We start from the raw sequence: 18,413 nt of genomic DNA on the forward strand, positions 1-18,413 counted from the left end.
ATGCCCAATAGAAATGCTCCATCAAGACGCTCATACTGTTATGTGTGCCAAATAATCACTATAAGAAAATATGAAATTAACTACGAAATTTATAGGCAATTCCTAGCTAATTTGTCACTAAAATGATCCTAACTAATTGAATTTCTCATAGTCCGTCGTTAATTCATAATTAAATGAGATTAACATGTTTTTATTATTTAGCCATAAAAATTTATCCATAGCTAATTTCTCATTTTCTAGTAGTATATTCCTCTATAAATAACAGAAAACTTGTATGTATACTAGATAGGGACTCTATGCCAGCATGAGGCCCAATACATATTACTCTTTCTATTTTAATTTATTTATGTGGTATATGTGGAATTTGAAGTTAATCAACTTTTAACATGTGTATATTAGAGTCAACCATTATATATATATATATATATATATATATATATATATATATATATATATATATATATATAGAGAGAGAGAGAGAGAGAGAGCGCGCTTTTAAGTTGCTAATTATTGTGATTTATAGTATTTTTACGTAACTTTCACATAATAAATATTACTCCTTTTGTGTTGATTTATGTGATGCAAATGAAATTTCAAAATTCAATCAATTTTTTTTATAAATTCTATTGATATTTAAGTTATTAATTATTGTGATTTACACTATATTTTATGTATTTTATATAATATCTCTCTCTTTATCCCAATTTATGTGGTATAGATGAAATTTTGAGAGTTAATGAAAACTTTATATATATTTTCAAATATTTTAAGCTATTAATTATTATGATTTATAATATTTTTACATAATTTTTTAATATATATAAAGTGATGAAAGATAAAATTTTAAAAAAGAAAACAACAAAATTACCAAACTACCCCTGGCTAGAAGCAGGCATGTTGACGAAGTCATGCCCAGTGGCGGACCTAGGATTTTTGTTCAAGGAGTTCGAAAAATAAAGTATAAGCGTGTAAATAAGCATTTAGAAATGGGACCCTTGAATTTTTTTGGGTTTAAAACCACACTTTTAGCACGTTTTTTAATTTTTTTTTTAAAAAAAACGTGAAAAACAGAACTATAAAACACTATCACAAGGATTTGAACTGGTGAAGTGAAGCTAAATTTCAAGGACTTGCCACTACACTATCAATTTCTCCTTGTCATTGAAGGGGTTCAATATATATATATATATATATATATACACATAAAATTTTATCTTATACATACGGTGTAGTTTTTTACCGAAGGGATTCGGGTGAACCCCTGGATCCCAGCTTGATGTTCTCAGCTTCTCGTCTTTCAACATTGGGCGTTGTTCCATCAAAATTCATCTGAATGCGAAAGTGATAGCAAGGAATACGATGGCTACCGGTTACTTTCCCTTTTGAGTTGGTCTGCATTTCTATTTTGCTCTGTTTTGTTTGGCAATATGGGTCACTTTTGGGCCTAACATTTGTTTATTCTCTTTTTATTTAGGACAAATTATTTAACTATACTCCTTTACTTACTTTAATATTCATTTATCCCTACTTATTTCAAAAATCCCTTATTTACCTATGTATCCTGCATGTATCCTGTGCACAACGTTAGGTATCCCGCTATGTGGAATGTACCAAACTCTATGTATCCCGTGCACAACGCTATGTATCCCGCTATGTGAAATGTATCAAACATAATGTATCCCGTGCACAACGCTATGTATCCCGCTATGTGGAATGTATCGAACGCTATGTATCCCTTGCACAACGCTATGTATCCCGCTATGTGGAATGTATCAAACCTAATGTATCCCGTGCACAACGCTATGTATCCCGCTATGTGGAATGTATCAAACCTAATGTATCCCGTGCACAACGCTATGTATCCCGCTATGTGGAATGTATCAAACTTAATGTATCCTGTGCACAACGCTATGTATCCCGCAAACATCATTTTTAAGGGATTTTTGGTAAATAGAAAACTAGAAGGGATAGGATGTTATTTAGTACTTATAATATGTGGTTCCTATAATTTATACTTTTATTTATCAATGCCTTTTGGGGCTTTTTAATTAAAAAAAAAAAAACCGGGATCCCACGTGGTTTCGCCCCTGATCATCCCTGCTTGTAGCCTCTTCTACTAAGTAGTAATATCTAGCATATTCATCTTTTTATCCTTTTATTCTATCAACGGAACACAAGTCCTTAGCTGACTTTGCGCCACAAGTTTCCACATTTTTTTCTGATAACAATCATCTTTACGTGGTATATAACATATATATAAATCACCACTTGATGTTTGTCAATTGTCATTAATTCTGAGACCTATCCAAATCTCAAAGAATCAAGACAGTCCAAACATTTTTTAAAATACTATTTATAGTTTTCGACTTATAATTTGTTTGGTTAAGTTTTTCTAGGGTTAAAAGTGTTTGTTTTGTTTTTTTTAGAAAAAATTGAGGTATCTAATTAAGCTTATAAGAGAAGAAAAAGTATTTTAAAGTAAAATTAGAAGTTGAAAAAGATAATTTGTCCCTAAAAATTTTTTAAAATTCTTTAAAGAAAATACACTAAGAAATATTTTTTAAAAGTTTGACACAGTAGTAATTGCTACTCAAAATAGATATTTGAATTGATTATCTTTGAATAAGAATCTTCTCATTATCACTTGTTTCTTGAATAAATAAATAAAATAACTAAAAATCAAGAAAGATTTTGTTTTCGTTGAAAATATAAAAAGGGGTTATAATTTTTTTTAAGATAAGAAAGAAATTTTATTTGTGTATACACATTTCAAAAAGGTCAAATAGAAATTGCTTCTATAATAAATATAAATGAATTTTAAAAATTTAACTAAACAAGTTATTGATTATTGGTAGGGAGTTTTTCTCCCAAATGGGCCCGCCCCATATGAGGTGAATTCCAAATAGTCAGACTTTTAAGTGGATACAGATGAGGAAAAAAAAAGAAGTTTTCCCTTAAATAAAAGAATGAAGGCTCAGAACTGAACTTGCGCCAATCTACCCATTTTTGGGCCAATTCCCTCTTCGTAATACCATAACCAAATTCACCATTCAAAATAATATTTCAAGACTTTGAAACGATCGAACTAGACGAAGATAAAATCTTTTGGTGGTCAAAGAATTGTTAAAAAGAAAAATGGGGCAACAGAAGTTTGTGATACTATTGTTTGGAATGAGTAGTTAATGTTAAAGAGTTTGACGTCAAAACAAATATTTTCTTCACACAACATATCATAACTTATCCCATCTAAAAATAGACACCACCCAAAATTGGTGAACTAAATGAATAATTATTTCAGGTCACCCATTTTTGGATGAACAATGCTTACTGTTTGAAACAATCAACAAGATGGCGCTGCCTGCTCTTTTATCACAGCATAACATTTGGAGTATTCAGATCTACATTTTTGAAAAGATGGTTAGAAATATAATGAACTGAAAACATAGTAAAATGATGAAATTCACAAGCCCAACTAACAAATTAACTAATGGATGCAAGAAATGATTGAACAGTATAATACAAGATAAAAAGATTGAAGTTAGCCACACAAAAACTGTTTACCTAATCAAATGACATTCAAGACCAGAATTTTTTAGTTTCCCCCTTCACTCCACTGGGCAAATTATTACTGCGTTCGTCCTACTTTTAACTAGAAGACGAATTATCAGCTACTTCCTTGAGCAAGAAACTCATTGAGCATAAAAATGTCCATACTTCATCATAAGAATAAGAAAGTAGAACGTCTAAATCTTGTAAACTCAACATATTTCACTCATGTGTGTCAAGGAATTACCCAAACCAAATAGATATGCAAAATGTGTGATCCTAGTCCAGGCAAAAGATCCATCATAACCGATATTTATAACACAACTAGCTTACAGCAGCATTATATAAAGAAACCAGAAAATCACATGTAGAAGTTATAGCATATGGGAGAATGTCCCTCTATGTATCTCATTGATGTGGAGGAACATAAGCAGCTAAAGACCAACCCTTCAATATGTCTATGGAAAAGACAAAAAGATTGTCAATATGGAGGTTGAATTCAATGATATATTTCAAGAGACTAATAGATTATGGTGATGAAAGAATCCCCTAATAAAGATCTGCATGCCTGCTACAGCAACATGAATTTTCTCAAATCTATATATCGTAACAGTAATACACCAGCAAGAAATACGATCTTTACAGGTCATGTGATTCATTAAGGTACTGACAAGTTTGACCTGAGGGTAATCATACTACTCATAAACTATTAATTCTGGAGACTGACTTTTGGAGAAACAAACTGTTTTGAGTGAGATGATTTGCAGCTTGTTGGGCCGGCCATTTATGCCATTTGCATGCAAATACCAGATTTCATGAAGTTCCACCCCCTCCGGTAGATGATTCAGCTCCCATTTGGCCATAGATTTTGAAGCTGAAACTTGAAAATGTGAATTTTTGAAGTTGTGATTTTGGAATTTGAAGTTGTGTTTGGACATGCATTTTTACTTGGAATTTTTTTTGAAGTTTTATGAGTGGAAGTCCCAAAAACTGGTCAAGTAAGTTTTTGGGAACTTGAAAATATTTGAAGATCAGATTTTGAAAATCTGATCAAATTTCATGGCCAAACAAATATTTGAAGATAAATTTTCAAAATCTACTCCCAATATCTATGGCTAAACTCTAGCTCAATGTTTATTTGGTCAAACCCCACATACGGAAAGAGGTTCTCCAAATAGAAAAGCTGATTTAGTTATGCACAACTATGGTCCTTACCTGATGTTAGATGGACTCAACTATGGTCTTTATCCGATGAGGAAATGTGTAAGTACCTTGTTCATGTGCAGTTATTTGATGTTTAAAGTATTTCTGAAGAATACATATGAAATACCCCACCCTTGTCACATTGTTTTGGCTTAGTTATCTCAAGGCAAATGAAAGGTCCATGTAACACAGATTCCAACTACAGGGACTTTTGATAAGTTTCTGCAAGGTTGCCAATTTGATAGCTAGCTTCAGCTACTCTGTTTCTTGGTCGTTGATCTTTACTCTGTGGAGTATTATGTGCTTAGCTTAAGCTTCCACAATGCTTTGTACCGGCTGCAGCAACTATCCATCTCAGTGAACCCTTTAAAGGGTTGCGCAATGAAGCAAGATATGTGAGTTGCATACAAGCTACTCAGAAAGATCAACTTACTGGGCATGGAAGATTAGAAGAGATGGGTCGCTTTCAGTAAAGTCATATCATCCAAAGCTCTTGGTGAGGGATGGATATGATTCCATACTTGCTGGTTTCATTTCCTTGGATACCAAGAAAGGTGTGGTTTTTTACTTGACGGCAGAGAGGGAGCAATATTGACAGCTGAGACCTTGAAAAAAAAGGAAAGCGGACTACATATGTACAGTGGTGCTTCATGTGCAAATGTTCAAGTGAAGATGTAAACCTCCTCCTCTTACTTTATTTGGTGGTGACTTGCTTGTGGTGTGAGATTTTGAGATGGTTAGGACTGCATTGGGCGATGCCGGGCACAATGATGGAGCAAGTTCCACTGAAAAAAAATTAGAAGGAAGAGAAGTCAAAGGCCTGGGATGTTGTCCCACAAGCAATTGTGTGGATCTAGTGGAAGAAAAAAAGTAGAACTTTCGATGAAAAATAGAGAATGATCACGTACATTTGAGGAAAACATCTCATTTCTTGTTTCTTTTTGGTGCACCATTGAGATTTCAATTTGAATAAATGATTGGGTGTTGTTCATGGAGAATCGTATTATGTAGATTCTCTACTTTTTGGTATACAGTTTGTATACCAAAAAGTTTCTCATTATTAATAAAAGGTTGCATATACATGTGACTCGTGACGCATACCTTAGATTTGGGAGATTTGGTGTTACTGGATCGAGTTAATGATTTCACAGAACAAAAGTAACAAGCATCGGTTGTTTCACTGGGGAGTTTATTTGATTGTCTGGAAAGTTCGTGCTTGTTGAAGTGGAAACAAGCCCAGCATTGTTTTGCTAGATACAATTTAGAAAACTGCCGCTGCACTTTGTTTTTTCCCCTTTCAGTGGTTTTGGTAAGTCTGACGGCTGTATTTTGATTTCAGTTCACAACAGTAATTTAATAAGAAATTTAACATAAGTCAGAAGTTAACATAGGTAATCCTCATTTTTCATCACCAATCATCATAGATGCAACATGATAACATCACAGTAATGAGACAACTAAAACTCGTCAACCTTAGATCATGCGAGTAAAACCACCAAATGAACAATAAGCCTTACCTTTAAGGGTTTTATCATAGTTTTCCAGCTGTGTCATAAAACCAGCATTGGGAGAAACGACTGGTCTTTTACTCTTGACAAGCTCAAAAGCTTCAGAGTGACTCATACGATGCTTTTTCATCAGATAAGCGATGACTATGGTTGCACTGCAAAAGCATAGAACAAAAAAAAACAGTGACTATTTTTAGTACTTGACTGAATATTGGACAGTTAAGTACATCTACTGAAGAAAACAGTGATCTCACTATACAAAAGGAACACCAGAAAAAGCAAACAAGATAAAATTTTAAGTTCTAGAAAGTTCTTTCTCAATTTCCTTTTTCACTGTTGTTCTTGAAGTGTCGAAGATTTAGAGAAAATGACACCAGTCATGGTATAAGAAGGAAACAGGTAAGTTTTATTCGACCTAAATGTTATACTAAAAAGAGTTAGCTGATTCAATATATATAAAGACAAACAATTTACTAAAGCGAATCTGAGTCCAGACCACATAAGATCAAACTAAAAAAGGGCAAGAAGCAGATTGCTAAATATGAATAGGATTCCATATGGATAAAAAAAGTTTCATATTAAAATTTAACCCGATAACAAAATTCATCCCAAACATCCCCCCCCCCTGCTCCCCCACACACACATAATCCTTTTTTATCCTGCACTTGTAATAATGAAGTCAAGCTGAAGGTATTGCATGCCATGATGATATAACTACTATTGCTAGGAGAGATTTGAAAGAGATCAGATGAGCAAGTAACAGGAGAGTCTCGCTACAACAAAGAAACAAGGCTACACAGATACCCTTCAAAAATCCATAAATACATGAAACTTGTGCAGTTAGCTATTAAAGAAGGCTAAAAATATTATGAGAAATGGTCATCTTCAGAACTGCAATGGTGACTCACTAAATCTTCCACTTCACCAGGTCTAAAATATCCGTCACAGTTAAGTAATGCCATACACACAGAAGGTGGCATCAAAAGAAGCATAAATGAGCGTAATCAGTAAAATATTGACGATAACAATTCATTCTTTCAAAGTTTAACTTTGGAAGCATTACTTTACACCTCTATACTAGATTTCTGACGAAGAGCACAAAAGATGCAAGGAACTTGGAGAAACCTGCAATCCAGGTTAAAGATTCAGGTCTTCAGCATGACTGCAAATGTCAAAAAAGAATATCATAGGAACTTTGCTGATCCAGGACAAATGTTGTCCTGCCCACCACAACAGCAAAAGATGTGGTTGGAAGCTAGCTCCATGATACTGCTTTAGTTCACAGTATCAAGCTAAAGATGGAATATGAAGGTTACTATTCTTGAGTTAGGTTTAGTCATAATATTTTTCTTTTGATTATATATAGCAAAGTAAGATGGAGAGAAGCTATTTTGGCTTAAATATTGTACAAAACCGGTATAGTTTTAAGCACCACTATTTTGTATTATTTACCCACATACAAAACCATGATTTCAAGATCCAGGCAAAGATGCTTGAAATCACCTTCTGGATTTTCCAGCAAAGCAATGGACCAGCACACCACCACCCTGTCCTTTTGCTTCTTCAATGAAGTCGAAGCATTCCTCAAAGTAATGTGAAATATTTACATCAACTCTGTCATGAACTGCCCAAAATTTGCAAGAAGTTGAAAATATAAACAAACCATTCATCAATCTCATTAAAAGTGAAAAAAAATTAAGACATGAAGGCAGAAGGCCTCAGTTTATCTTCTCTGTATTGGAAAGTTAACAATCTTTTTTTTTTCTTTTTCTGATAAGGAAAATGGGATTGTTCCAACCTTTACTAGGTAGATGAAAATGAAGGTGAAGCAAAATTATAATTAGGCATTATCATAAGGAAGAATCTAATAAAGAAGTTGGTACAGGTAAAAGAGGCAGAGTCCCAAGAAGGCTCTGGTAGGAAAAGTTGTACTTCACGTTGCTATAGTAGAGTTCTTTGCTTCTCCAAATTAGATAGTTAACCAGAAAATTTTACATAATCTTATGAAGGACCACTACAAACAAAACTAAGGGGGGTTTGGCAATAAGAGAAACGAAGAGAAAAGACGGGAAACAGGAAGAAAATCACAGTACAGCAGCAGCACCAGTGCGGACAACTTAGAGTGTGGCACTGTATTTCCTGTTCTCTTAGTTCTATTTAAGTATAGTTGCTGTTGACTATACTTACATAAAGTAAGGAATGGATCATACATTAGTTATTGACTTATATAATATGGAGATACAAATTTTCTCACCACATGTATATATTCAAGACACATTCAAAGAAATTCAGCTATATTTAACAAAGTTAGAAACTTCCTACCAGAAAGGACTTTGTAGACAAACTCATTTGGATAAGGAGGATTTATATCTCTAGCAATCGTCAAAATATGAGTTAGATTCAAGCTTTTGAGTGCAACTTTATTGTTGGCAGCTCCAAGGGACCCTAAAAAGAGACCCTAAGAAATATAAGGAAACAAATAAGTATAGGTGAAAAATAAAGCTAGAATGGCTAGGAATCGTGGTTTAGTACCTCTTCAATCATACAAGGATTCTTATCTTCTCGAATGATTTTTGCTACAGACATTGCACGCATTAGAGCTTCAATATCCCCATTATAAAACTCCAGAGCTTGAGCCATTTTTCGGTTTCTTCCTTGAAATAGCTTGAACTTTCTGAAAATTTTAGAAGTTCTGGGATATTTGGCATATAAGTTTTCTATTAGAAATAAATTAGTAAGAGTTTATGCATACAGAGGAAAATCAAGATTCAGGACACACTTAAAATAAAGTAGACTGAAGTCTAAAGTGTTGCATACCCCAATACCTTCTCCCAAGGACAGCTCAAGCACTTGAAGGAAAGAATAACCTACTACTTGAGTGCCACAAAGTTTAACACCTTTTCTCCTAAGGGAAATTTAAGTATTGCATATAAGGAATTCCAACATGAAGTAACTTATTGGTCTTTGTTCTTACAACAACTCCATTGTGAATTTTTACCGGAAAAATAGGCTCCTTTCAATTCTTGAATTTGCAGTCACTGGTTCGAGTTGCCTTATTTTGTAGTATGGCTTTTAGTTACTGTTCAAATCTTACCCAAATTCCAAAAAAAATAAAAAATGATAAGGTAGGGTAAAACCCAAATACATGAAGATTTAGAAAGCCAGTTTGGGGATTTTTCCTAATACCATTTTCATTTGATATTCTTCCAAGATTGGCTCTATGAAGAATGAAATTATGTTCACACTGCACATCTCACCAAGACATTGGTGAAAGCTATGAACTCAAACTCTTGTCATTCAATTACACCTCAATCCCAAACTTATTGGCTATATGAATCATGTACATATCCTCTGCTCTATTCAGTCCTATTCGTTCCAATTCTATATAATTTGTCAATGTTAGAGGATTCATCATACTATGATTATTTGTTAAGCTGGTCATCGGCCTACTGCAAACCACTTTTATTATCCTGGTTTGGGACTGGCTATTTGAAGCTACCAAGAGGTCAAACTCTTGTAAAATTTGTAAATCCGTAATAGGTATACAATAGTTGAACACAAAATTTGGCACAATAAAGTGAAGTTGAAACAATTATCCAACCATTTGATTCTAGAGAGCAGTAGAATTGCAGAAATTCAGAGAGATGAGTTCTTGAGGGGGAAAAAAAGGCATAATACATAAGCAAATACTCAAACTTCGCCTCAGCTGGCAAGTAAGCACTCTAACTTTGAGAGTGCACATCTAGACACCTCAACTTAGTCTCAAACTGACAACTAAACACTCCCAACTTGTCCTCATTGTGTCTTGTAACACCCGACACTGACCTAACATATAAATTTTGGAGGTGTGCAGATGATCATTTTGTAAGTCGGAGTGTTCAGAGTTGAGGTGCCTAAATATGCATACTCACAATTATAATGCTTGCTTGTCCGCTGAGACAAGTTTGAGCATCTGTTTAAGTATTAAAATGTGTTGAACAAATCATAATTGTTCATAATATTCCACTAAACTAAAATTCTTTTGGGACTTTGATCAAACATCTCCAGGGCAACAAAATTCAACCCCCACATTCCACGGAAATTTCAAAAACTCTGCCTCTATGAAGCTGCTAATTGATTGAAATTTCCCATATTAATTTATTTTTTCCAGATTCCATTTGTGCAAAACTCAAAAAGTTTGGAAATCCATATTGAAGAGGTGAAAATCAATTGGGTAATTATCAGGATCGAACAATTCAATTGATACAGAAGAAAAATATATAAATACAGCTAAAATATCACAGAAACGAGAAGGAAAATGAATGAATGAAGATCTTACCGCGCTGAGAATCAAGAGTAGATATGGCTTCTGCAATTTGCAGAAAAATATTACAGTAAAACAAAAGAGAGTTCTGTTATTTCACAATTGGAGCAGAACCGAAAATTATAAGATAAACTAGTGAATTTGATCGCGCCTCGCGCGATTATGAAATACCTCATTAATATAAAATATATATATTTTGAAATATTGAGTGCTAAAAAATTATACTAAGAGTCTTAGTTCAATTTATTATTCCTACTCAAATTTTATGATTTTTACAATTTTAAATTATTTATGGGTCTTTGTTCTTCGGAATATTTTTCCTTAAATAATGTGTTTAATAACCAAAATTATTTATATATAGTACTAATATAAGAAAAATATAATTTCAAATATGAAATAAAAAGTATATTCTTGAGTAGGGATCTTATGAAACAATAAATTATGAATTTTACAATTTTGAATTATTTACGAGTCTTTGCTCTTTAGAAGATTTTTCCTTTAATAATGTGTTTATTAACCAAAATTATTTATATATAATAGTAATATAAGAAAAATATAATTTCAAATATGAAATAAAAAGGATAATCTTGAGTAGGGGTCTCATGAAACAATAAATTATGAATTTATGTAGATAAAATGGAGGAATCTTTAAAGAAAATATAAATTAATTCTTTATACAATTAAAAGAATGTATTTCAATATTTAATATATATATATATTTCTTGTAAATCATTAATAGTATTGTTTGAGCCTTCATTAGTCGTTAATATATTTTCGACATTTGTTGTATTGCATCTAAATAAAAATACAAACTTACGATAATTAAAAAACCATAAGAAGCCAAACTAAAACAGTTACATGAAGAGAATACAAATCTTTCTTAGGGTCTTAATCATATAAAAAAAATGATGAAAATAAAAATACAGATTCAATGCACAAAATTTTGATATTATAATATAATAATAATAATAATATAAGGAACAAAAAATAAAAGTAATATCTTTGAGTAGGAATATATCTTATGAAACAAAAAATGGTGAATTTATATAAGACAAAATGATAAATTATATTATTGAAAGTGAAAGTTTAATAGGTATAACTTATGAGTCATGAAGGTGAAACTTTAAAAACAAATAAAGGAGAAAAACACAAATAAATAAAATAAAAGAATAAACACATGTATGTATATATGTGTTTGAGTTTTTTTTTAAAACACGACACAACTACTTTCATAGCTATAAAATCATCATCCATATTTTCATACCATGTCCAAATTAAGCCTTAACCTCATCTAACATCAAAATCATACCAACCACAAGCCATCTTTTGTTTTTGAAACATTATCAGTTACAAATTTAAACATCACGTTATCTTTATTTGAATTTTTTAAAATATTTACTATTATAAAAAGAATTGTGGCCTTAGAGAGCACCACATCACCGGAGTATATATATTGATGTAAATGTTCAGTTTTCTCTACACTTTTTCATTGACAATTTATTATAATAGTGAATATTTAAAAAATTCAAATAAAAAACATAATTAAGTTTGATAAACATAGAGAGATATCACATCACTTTAATATTACATTGTGTATACTTAACTTTAATATTATACTATACAAATTTAGATTTAGGGAGAGAGACGTATTGAATAGAATTAGAACTTTAACTTCCTAAAACTAAAATAAAATCTTTAAAAAAATTAAATAACATTGATATTGATAAAATAATAATAATAAAAAACTCTTGGCTTATATCAAAAGCTTCATAGTAATATCCTTTTCAAAGGATGGTAACATATATACATACGTTAAAAATAAAATCAAGAATCAACTCTTGGCTTTCCTCTTCTGTTCTTCATATCAAAAAGCTTCATAGTAATTATCCTGTTTAAAATGATGCTATCAAGGATGGATAAAATAAAAGGAAGAAGATGAAAGAGAAGAACAAAAAAATCACATGAAACCCCCCAAAAAGGTATAAGAAGATATGAAAACAATACTTACATGAAACCCCAAAGGAAAAGGTCTAAGAAGGTATAAATAAATAGGGGAATGAATTGTCTAATTAATTATAGGTGATTAAGGATTACAAAAAAAACTGATAGTACGTGGGTTGAAGCAATGATTTAATAGGAAAAAATGTGTGATAATGCACATTAATTGCTCCATTATGTATTTAGCTGTTACATATTTTCTTTTGGAAGGAAGAGTTAAATGTAGTAAAGGCTAATAATAAGGTAAGTGAATAATTATTTTAAAAGGTTATTGAACAGAAAATGAGAGAAAAAAATCAAAATTTTAAGAAATAGTAATACTGATCAATAAAGCATGTCACATCAGTGTGATTTTATTCCGCTTTATAAACATATATAGATTAGGGGGTTGATTATCTTTTTACCTACCAATCAAAGTTTAGCCACTGTGTCCCATATGCTAGTTGAAAATTAATTACTTTTTAAAGCAAATATATATTTGAACAAAATTTTAATATTAACATAGTTCACTTTTACTTATTACATTTTAATCCATTTTTATAAATAAATATTTATTTTTAATATATTAAAAAAAGATAATTATTTTCTCTCATGATTTAACCTTAACATTTATTATTTATTTTTTAAATTATTTTACAAAATCTAATAACTTAGCATCAACTAAGATGGATAATATGATAAAATATGCATATCAATCCTTGCTTTTTGAAAAGCGTGCAAAATTCAAAGTGGACAAATAAAAATAAACAAATATAAAGATTACATGTTTAATTCTAAATTTATACTCTATGTATGTTGAAATTTATACGTTGGAGCAACAAATTAAACAAAATCGCTGTATAATTGTGTGTGCCTTCTGTGGTATCGAAACTCACGAATCTTTTTTTAGTGATTAAGTCTTTCATGAGATTAGCATAACCCAACATCTATCTGCTTCAAAGCACCAATTAAGGTAAGTTGTTTTCATGTTATTTTATTGTCCATAATCAATCTGCGGCATTTTTTATTTATCCAATCGGCACAAAGAAAATTCAGTTGATCATCCAACTACTATATTTTACCTTCATAATTCTCTCTCTTCTTTTTTGTAAAATTATCTTATTTCCTTGCTTATCATCGTCATTCTTCACATTTTTCTTAATTTTTTATAATCATTCATTATTTTTCTATCTATATCTTTATGTTTGTTTGAATGTGGAAAATTTATAATCGTTCAAAGACAGACTTTTGTTTTTCCTTCTTTCTATAATCTTAGAGTCGTTCGAATGTGGAAAAGTTAATAATCATACGTTAGAGTTCGACCAAATCCACTTAATCTTACTACCCATTTATTGATACTTTGGCCTTCGAGGAGATATATATGCACATTCTGGTAAGTTGGATAAGATGAAAGAAATCTATGAGCTCGTAAAGGGACGTCATCTTGAATATTAATTTTAATTTGATCTGAAAAAAATCCATCAAAGGTTTGATCTAAAGGATATATTTTAACTCGCCTCACATTACTTTAAATTATCCACACCGCACCGCTTCGTTTGTCATTCCTAGCGAAAACACCAACATGATTATCATACAACCGAATATGAGAATCAAAATTGAAACACAATTCTCTTCCAATAAATTGCTTACGCCATCAGTTATGTTTGTTCTTCCGAACCCTTCTATATATACACACATTAAACAGATCATTCTAAAAGACATTCACATTAAACATTTGAGAAAATGGGAGAAGAAGTGACAATTAGCAACAAACAAGTCATTTTAAAACACTATGTGAGTGGTTACCCTAAAGAATCAGACATGGAATTGAAGAATAGCACTATTAAACTGAATGTTCCAGAAGGTTCTAATGTTGTCATTTTGAAGAATCTTTACTTGTCATGTGACCCTTACATGAGGGGACGCATGAAAAAAACTGAGGGTAGCTATATTGATTCCTTCATTCCTGGATCTGTAAGTGTTTTAAGTATATTATAGCAACAATTATATTATTGTCACTAAATCCTGTTGTATTGTTTTCTGCTTCTCATAACTTTTCTTTTTTGTTATAACAGCCTATCACAGGATTTGGAGTGGCTAAAGTTTTGGAGTCTGGTGATTCAAATTTTCAGAAAGGTGACTTAGTTTGGGGAATGACTGGATGGGAGGAGTATAGTATTGTAACACCTACTCAGAATAATTTGTTTAAAATTAATGACAAAGATGTCCCTCTTTCTTACTATACTGGAATCTTAGGTAAGTTATGAACTTTTCCTTTTGTTAAATCAATTTGTGTTGTGTATTAAAGCTCATTAATTTCACTCAATTGTTTTGTAGGGATGCCTGGGATGACAGCTTATGTTGGTTTTTATGAAATTTGCTCTCCTAAGAAGGGAGAAACTGTCTTTGTTTCAGCTGCTTCTGGAGCTGTTGGTCAGCTTGTTGGCCAATTTGCAAAGATGTTGGGTTGCTATGTTGTTGGTAGTGCTGGAAGCAAAGAAAAGGTAAGTTTCATCGCGATATACCATGTAGCTCATTCCACCATGGTTAGAGAAGAATCACCTAGTATTTTTACCTTAAACCTCATGGCTTTCGACCACTTCATTGATCACTAAGCTACACCCTTGGATGTTGCTTAATTATATCTCCTTTGTTGGATCTGACTAGTAGTGAGTTAACCTATATATCTTGCTTATTGTAATTTGTCTCTCTATCTTTGCTCTCTTTGGGAAGGAGGAAGGGGTTTAAGTATAAAGAAACTTTGTTACTAATTATTAAATGATGTTAAGTGTCTCCACAAAATCAAAAAGATCATGATGTTTAACTTGTAATTGAGCTTATTCTGTCTCTTTTTTGTTCAATATTATTAAAGGTTGATTTATTGAAGAGCAAGTTTGGGTTTGATGAAGCTTTTAACTACAAAGAGGAGCATGATTTAGATGCAGCTTTGAAGAGGTTAGTAATCTTAGAGACCGTTTGTATTATAAATAGTTGATATAAGCTTAAAATGTAAAAAAAAAAAAAAATTAAGTTCTTAATAAGCAATTTATGTGTTTGGTAAAAAGTGTCCATTTCTTTTGTTAGAATGACTAAAATGCCCTTAATTTGTTGTAAAATATTATGAATTGAAATATTTTCATTCAAATAAAAGGAGGAACGACATATATGGAGTGAAAAGAAAGTTAGAACTCTGTTTTGGGAAAAATATTTTGAGAATGTAAAAACAATATTGAGGATAAAATAGTAAAATATTTGGTTAAATCAAAAGTGTTTTAACTATAAGCTAAAAAACATTAGTTAAGGATGAACAACTTCTTACTTTTAACTGATTTTGACTTATAAGCACTTTGTTGTTAATCAAACGCGTAGAAAAAACTAAAATGTCACTGGAAATATATTGATTTGTATTAGGTACTTCCCTGATGGAATCGACATTTACTTTGAGAACGTTGGAGGGAAAATGCTTGACGCAGTTCTTCTAAATATGAAACTCCATGGCCGTATTGCTGCGTGTGGGATGATCTCGCAATACAACCTTGAGCAGACTGAAAGAGTGCACAACTTATTTTACCTCATCTCAAAACGAATCCGCGTGGAAGGATTCATCATTTTCGACTACTTTCATCTTTATTCGAAATATTTGAAAATGATCATTCCAAAAATAAAGGCGGGTAATGTTGTCTACGTAGAAGACGTAGTTGAAGGTCTCGAAAATGCGCCCACTGCTCTAGTTGGTCTCTTTTCTGGTCGCAATATTGGTAAGCAAGTTGTGATGGTTTCGCGTGAATGAATTTACATAAAAATGTTAGTAACTGCTTAGTTGGTCTGCCTGTTCTTTTAAATAAACGTACTCAATTACAGATTCAGTAGAGATACTTGTGTTTATACTTATGAAACGTTTTGTTTACATGATTTTGTTGAATGCATATATATATGTGCTGAGAAATATCATGAGCTCACAAACTCACAACTCCATTAATGAACTCGAGCTAAGAGAAAAGAGAGAGAAAATTGTATTGATCACAATATGTTGTACATTCAACCTTAAAAGAGAATGCGGTGTTATTTATAGCCCCAATCTACAAAATATCTTGTAACAAAATTTTAACAAACTACACCAACTCATCACAAAGTAACTAACTAAAGGATTAGATTCATTATGTATCATAACCAACTAATGGACCAAATTCATCATGTGATGCATTTGAACACACCCCCTAAAGTTGAATGGTGCAAGATGTTGAGCACACCAAGGTTGCCTATAAGATGCAAGTGTTGAGTGTGACCCAAACCTTTAGTTAGCGAATCTGTAACGTGTTCCTGAGTATGACCATAGATAATTTCAACCAGCCCTGCCTTGATCTTGTCCCTGATGAAGTGGCAATCTATCTTTATATGCTTGATCCTTTCATGGAAAAAGTGAATTGGTTGTTAACTGGATAGATAACTTACTATTACTCGATATAGTAACATGTAACTGAATGTGCATTACCAACTTATTAAAAAAGCCCACTAGCCAAGTAATCTCAGCAACTACAGATATCATGCTCCTACACTCTGCTAGCTTCAGCTGAACTCCCAGAAACAGATTGTTGTTTCTTTGACTTTCAAGACACTAAGGATTCACCAGACTTAACCACATATCATGTGATGGATCTTCTAGTGTAAGGAAAAGCAGCCCAATCTGAGTCACACTAATAAGTCAACATAGATGCAGGTTCAACTTGTGACCAAACTCCTTGACCTACAGTGCCCTTCAAATATTTAACAACTCTAATAACTACCTCCTAGTGTGACCATTTAAGAGCTTGCATAAATTGACTAAGAGTTCAAATTGTATAGCTAATTTCTGATCTAGCAATAGTAGCGTAAATAAATTTACTAAACAGTTTCTGATAAGAAGTAATATCATGAAGAACATCAACTCCGGTAGAACCAGTAAACTGGTCATGTTCCACTGGGTGAGTCTTAAGCTAGACTCCAAAGGAGTAGATACAAGCTTGGCACCATTTAACCTTACATAAGATATTAGCTCCAAAATGTACTTTCTTTGGTTTAGCATAATACCTTTTGAGGATCTCAAGACCTCAATACCAAAAAAGTATTTGAGCTCACCTAGGCCCTTCAATTTGAACTGCTTGTGTAGACTATTATTCGCATCAGTGATCATCTATGCATAATGCATTACTCCCAACGATAAGTAATTCATCAACAGACTAATACAATTACTCAATGTTCATCCCTCTTCAGGATAAACAGTGAGAAATTATGTGCACTTTGACTAAAATCAGCAGCTAACAAGGCAATAGTAAATTTGATGTTTCATTGTCTAGAGGCTTGCTTAAGTCCATACAATGACTTGAATAATCTACACATATTTTTGTCTCCTGGCTTTTTAAACGCTTCAAGCATCTCCATGTACACTTTCTTATCTAGATCACCTAGTAGGAAAGCATTGTAGACATCGATTTGGTACAAATTCCAACCTTTAGACATAGCTAAGGCAATAACACACCTTACTATCACCATCTTAGCAACATGAGAAAAAGTGTCATATTAGTCTAAGCCTTCTTGATAACTATAACCCTTAGCTACTAGCTTTGCTTTGAATTTCTCCACTTCACCATTTACTTGGTATTTGATCTTATACATCTACTTTGAACCAATAATATTCTCCCCTCTTGAAAAATCAACTACCATCCAGGTTTTATTATCCTCAAGAGCTTGAATTTCTAACTTCATAACTTGAATCCATTTCTTATTTTTGGCTACCTGTCTGAAGAATTTAGGCTCCACACAATCAAAAAATTTAGACAAATAACTTTGATATCATGGAGTTACATTGTCATAGAATAGACAATTGGTCAGGGGATGTC

The 18,413-nt window shown here is 32.2% G+C and overlaps 3 protein-coding genes across 8 annotated transcripts in view; 1 reads left to right on the plus strand and 2 right to left on the minus strand.

Annotated features, from left to right (window-relative positions):
- LOC125823662 (uncharacterized) overlaps positions 1-18,413 on the minus strand; it is a 608,951-nt gene that overhangs the window by 346,069 nt on the left and 244,469 nt on the right. The window lies entirely within an intron of this gene.
- LOC125823678 (dual specificity protein phosphatase 1) lies at positions 3,276-8,944 on the minus strand. 5 transcript variants are annotated; one of them, XM_049503036.1, is made up of 7 exons: positions 8,790-8,944; positions 8,580-8,715; positions 7,761-7,881; positions 6,267-6,412; positions 5,851-6,071; positions 5,443-5,534; positions 3,276-3,398 (listed from the first exon to the last, which is right to left on the minus strand). In XM_049503036.1, the coding sequence occupies exons 1-6, from the start codon at positions 8,895-8,897 to the stop codon at positions 5,487-5,489; spliced, it is 780 nt and encodes a 259-aa protein (XP_049358993.1). In that variant the 5' UTR covers positions 8,898-8,944; the 3' UTR covers positions 3,276-3,398; positions 5,443-5,486. The 5 variants fall into 5 exon arrangements, with proteins under 5 accessions (XP_049358993.1, XP_049358996.1, XP_049358994.1 ...); XM_049503039.1 differs by lacking the exon at positions 5,851-6,071; XM_049503037.1 differs by lacking the exon at positions 5,443-5,534.
- Positions 14,280-16,327, plus strand: LOC125823670 (2-alkenal reductase (NADP(+)-dependent)-like). Of its 2 annotated transcripts, none has more exons than XM_049503027.1 (5): positions 14,280-14,511; positions 14,613-14,793; positions 14,875-15,041; positions 15,410-15,492; positions 15,949-16,327. In XM_049503027.1, the coding sequence occupies exons 1-5, from the start codon at positions 14,281-14,283 to the stop codon at positions 16,325-16,327; spliced, it is 1,041 nt and encodes a 346-aa protein (XP_049358984.1). In that variant the 5' UTR covers position 14,280. The 2 variants fall into 2 exon arrangements, with proteins under 2 accessions (XP_049358984.1, XP_049358985.1); XM_049503028.1 differs by having other exon boundaries at positions 15,425-15,492.

This window comes from Solanum verrucosum, unplaced genomic scaffold (assembly GCF_900185275.1).
Source record: "Solanum verrucosum unplaced genomic scaffold, falcon-dt-bn FXZP01000093.1, whole genome shotgun sequence".
Taxonomy (NCBI): Eukaryota; Viridiplantae; Streptophyta; class Magnoliopsida; order Solanales; family Solanaceae; genus Solanum; species Solanum verrucosum.

Coding starts and splice junctions, on each gene's coding strand:
- LOC125823678 (XM_049503036.1), bottom strand. CDS start 8,897: ATGGCTCAAGCTCTGGAGTTTTATAATGGGGATATTGAAGCTCTAATG. Junction 8,716..8,789: donor ATCCTTGTATGATTGAAGAG/GTACTAAACCAC, acceptor TATATTTCTTAG/GGTCTCTTTTTAGGGTCCCT. Junction 5,535..5,850: donor CCAAATCTCCCAAATCTAAG/GTATGCGTCACG, acceptor ATTTTTTTTCAG/TGGAACTTGCTCCATCATTG.
- LOC125823670 (XM_049503027.1), top strand. CDS start 14,281: ATGGGAGAAGAAGTGACAATTAGCAACAAACAAGTCATTTTAAAACAC. Junction 14,794..14,874: donor TTACTATACTGGAATCTTAG/GTAAGTTATGAA, acceptor ATTGTTTTGTAG/GGATGCCTGGGATGACAGCT. Junction 15,042..15,409: donor GTGCTGGAAGCAAAGAAAAG/GTAAGTTTCATC, acceptor ATATTATTAAAG/GTTGATTTATTGAAGAGCAA.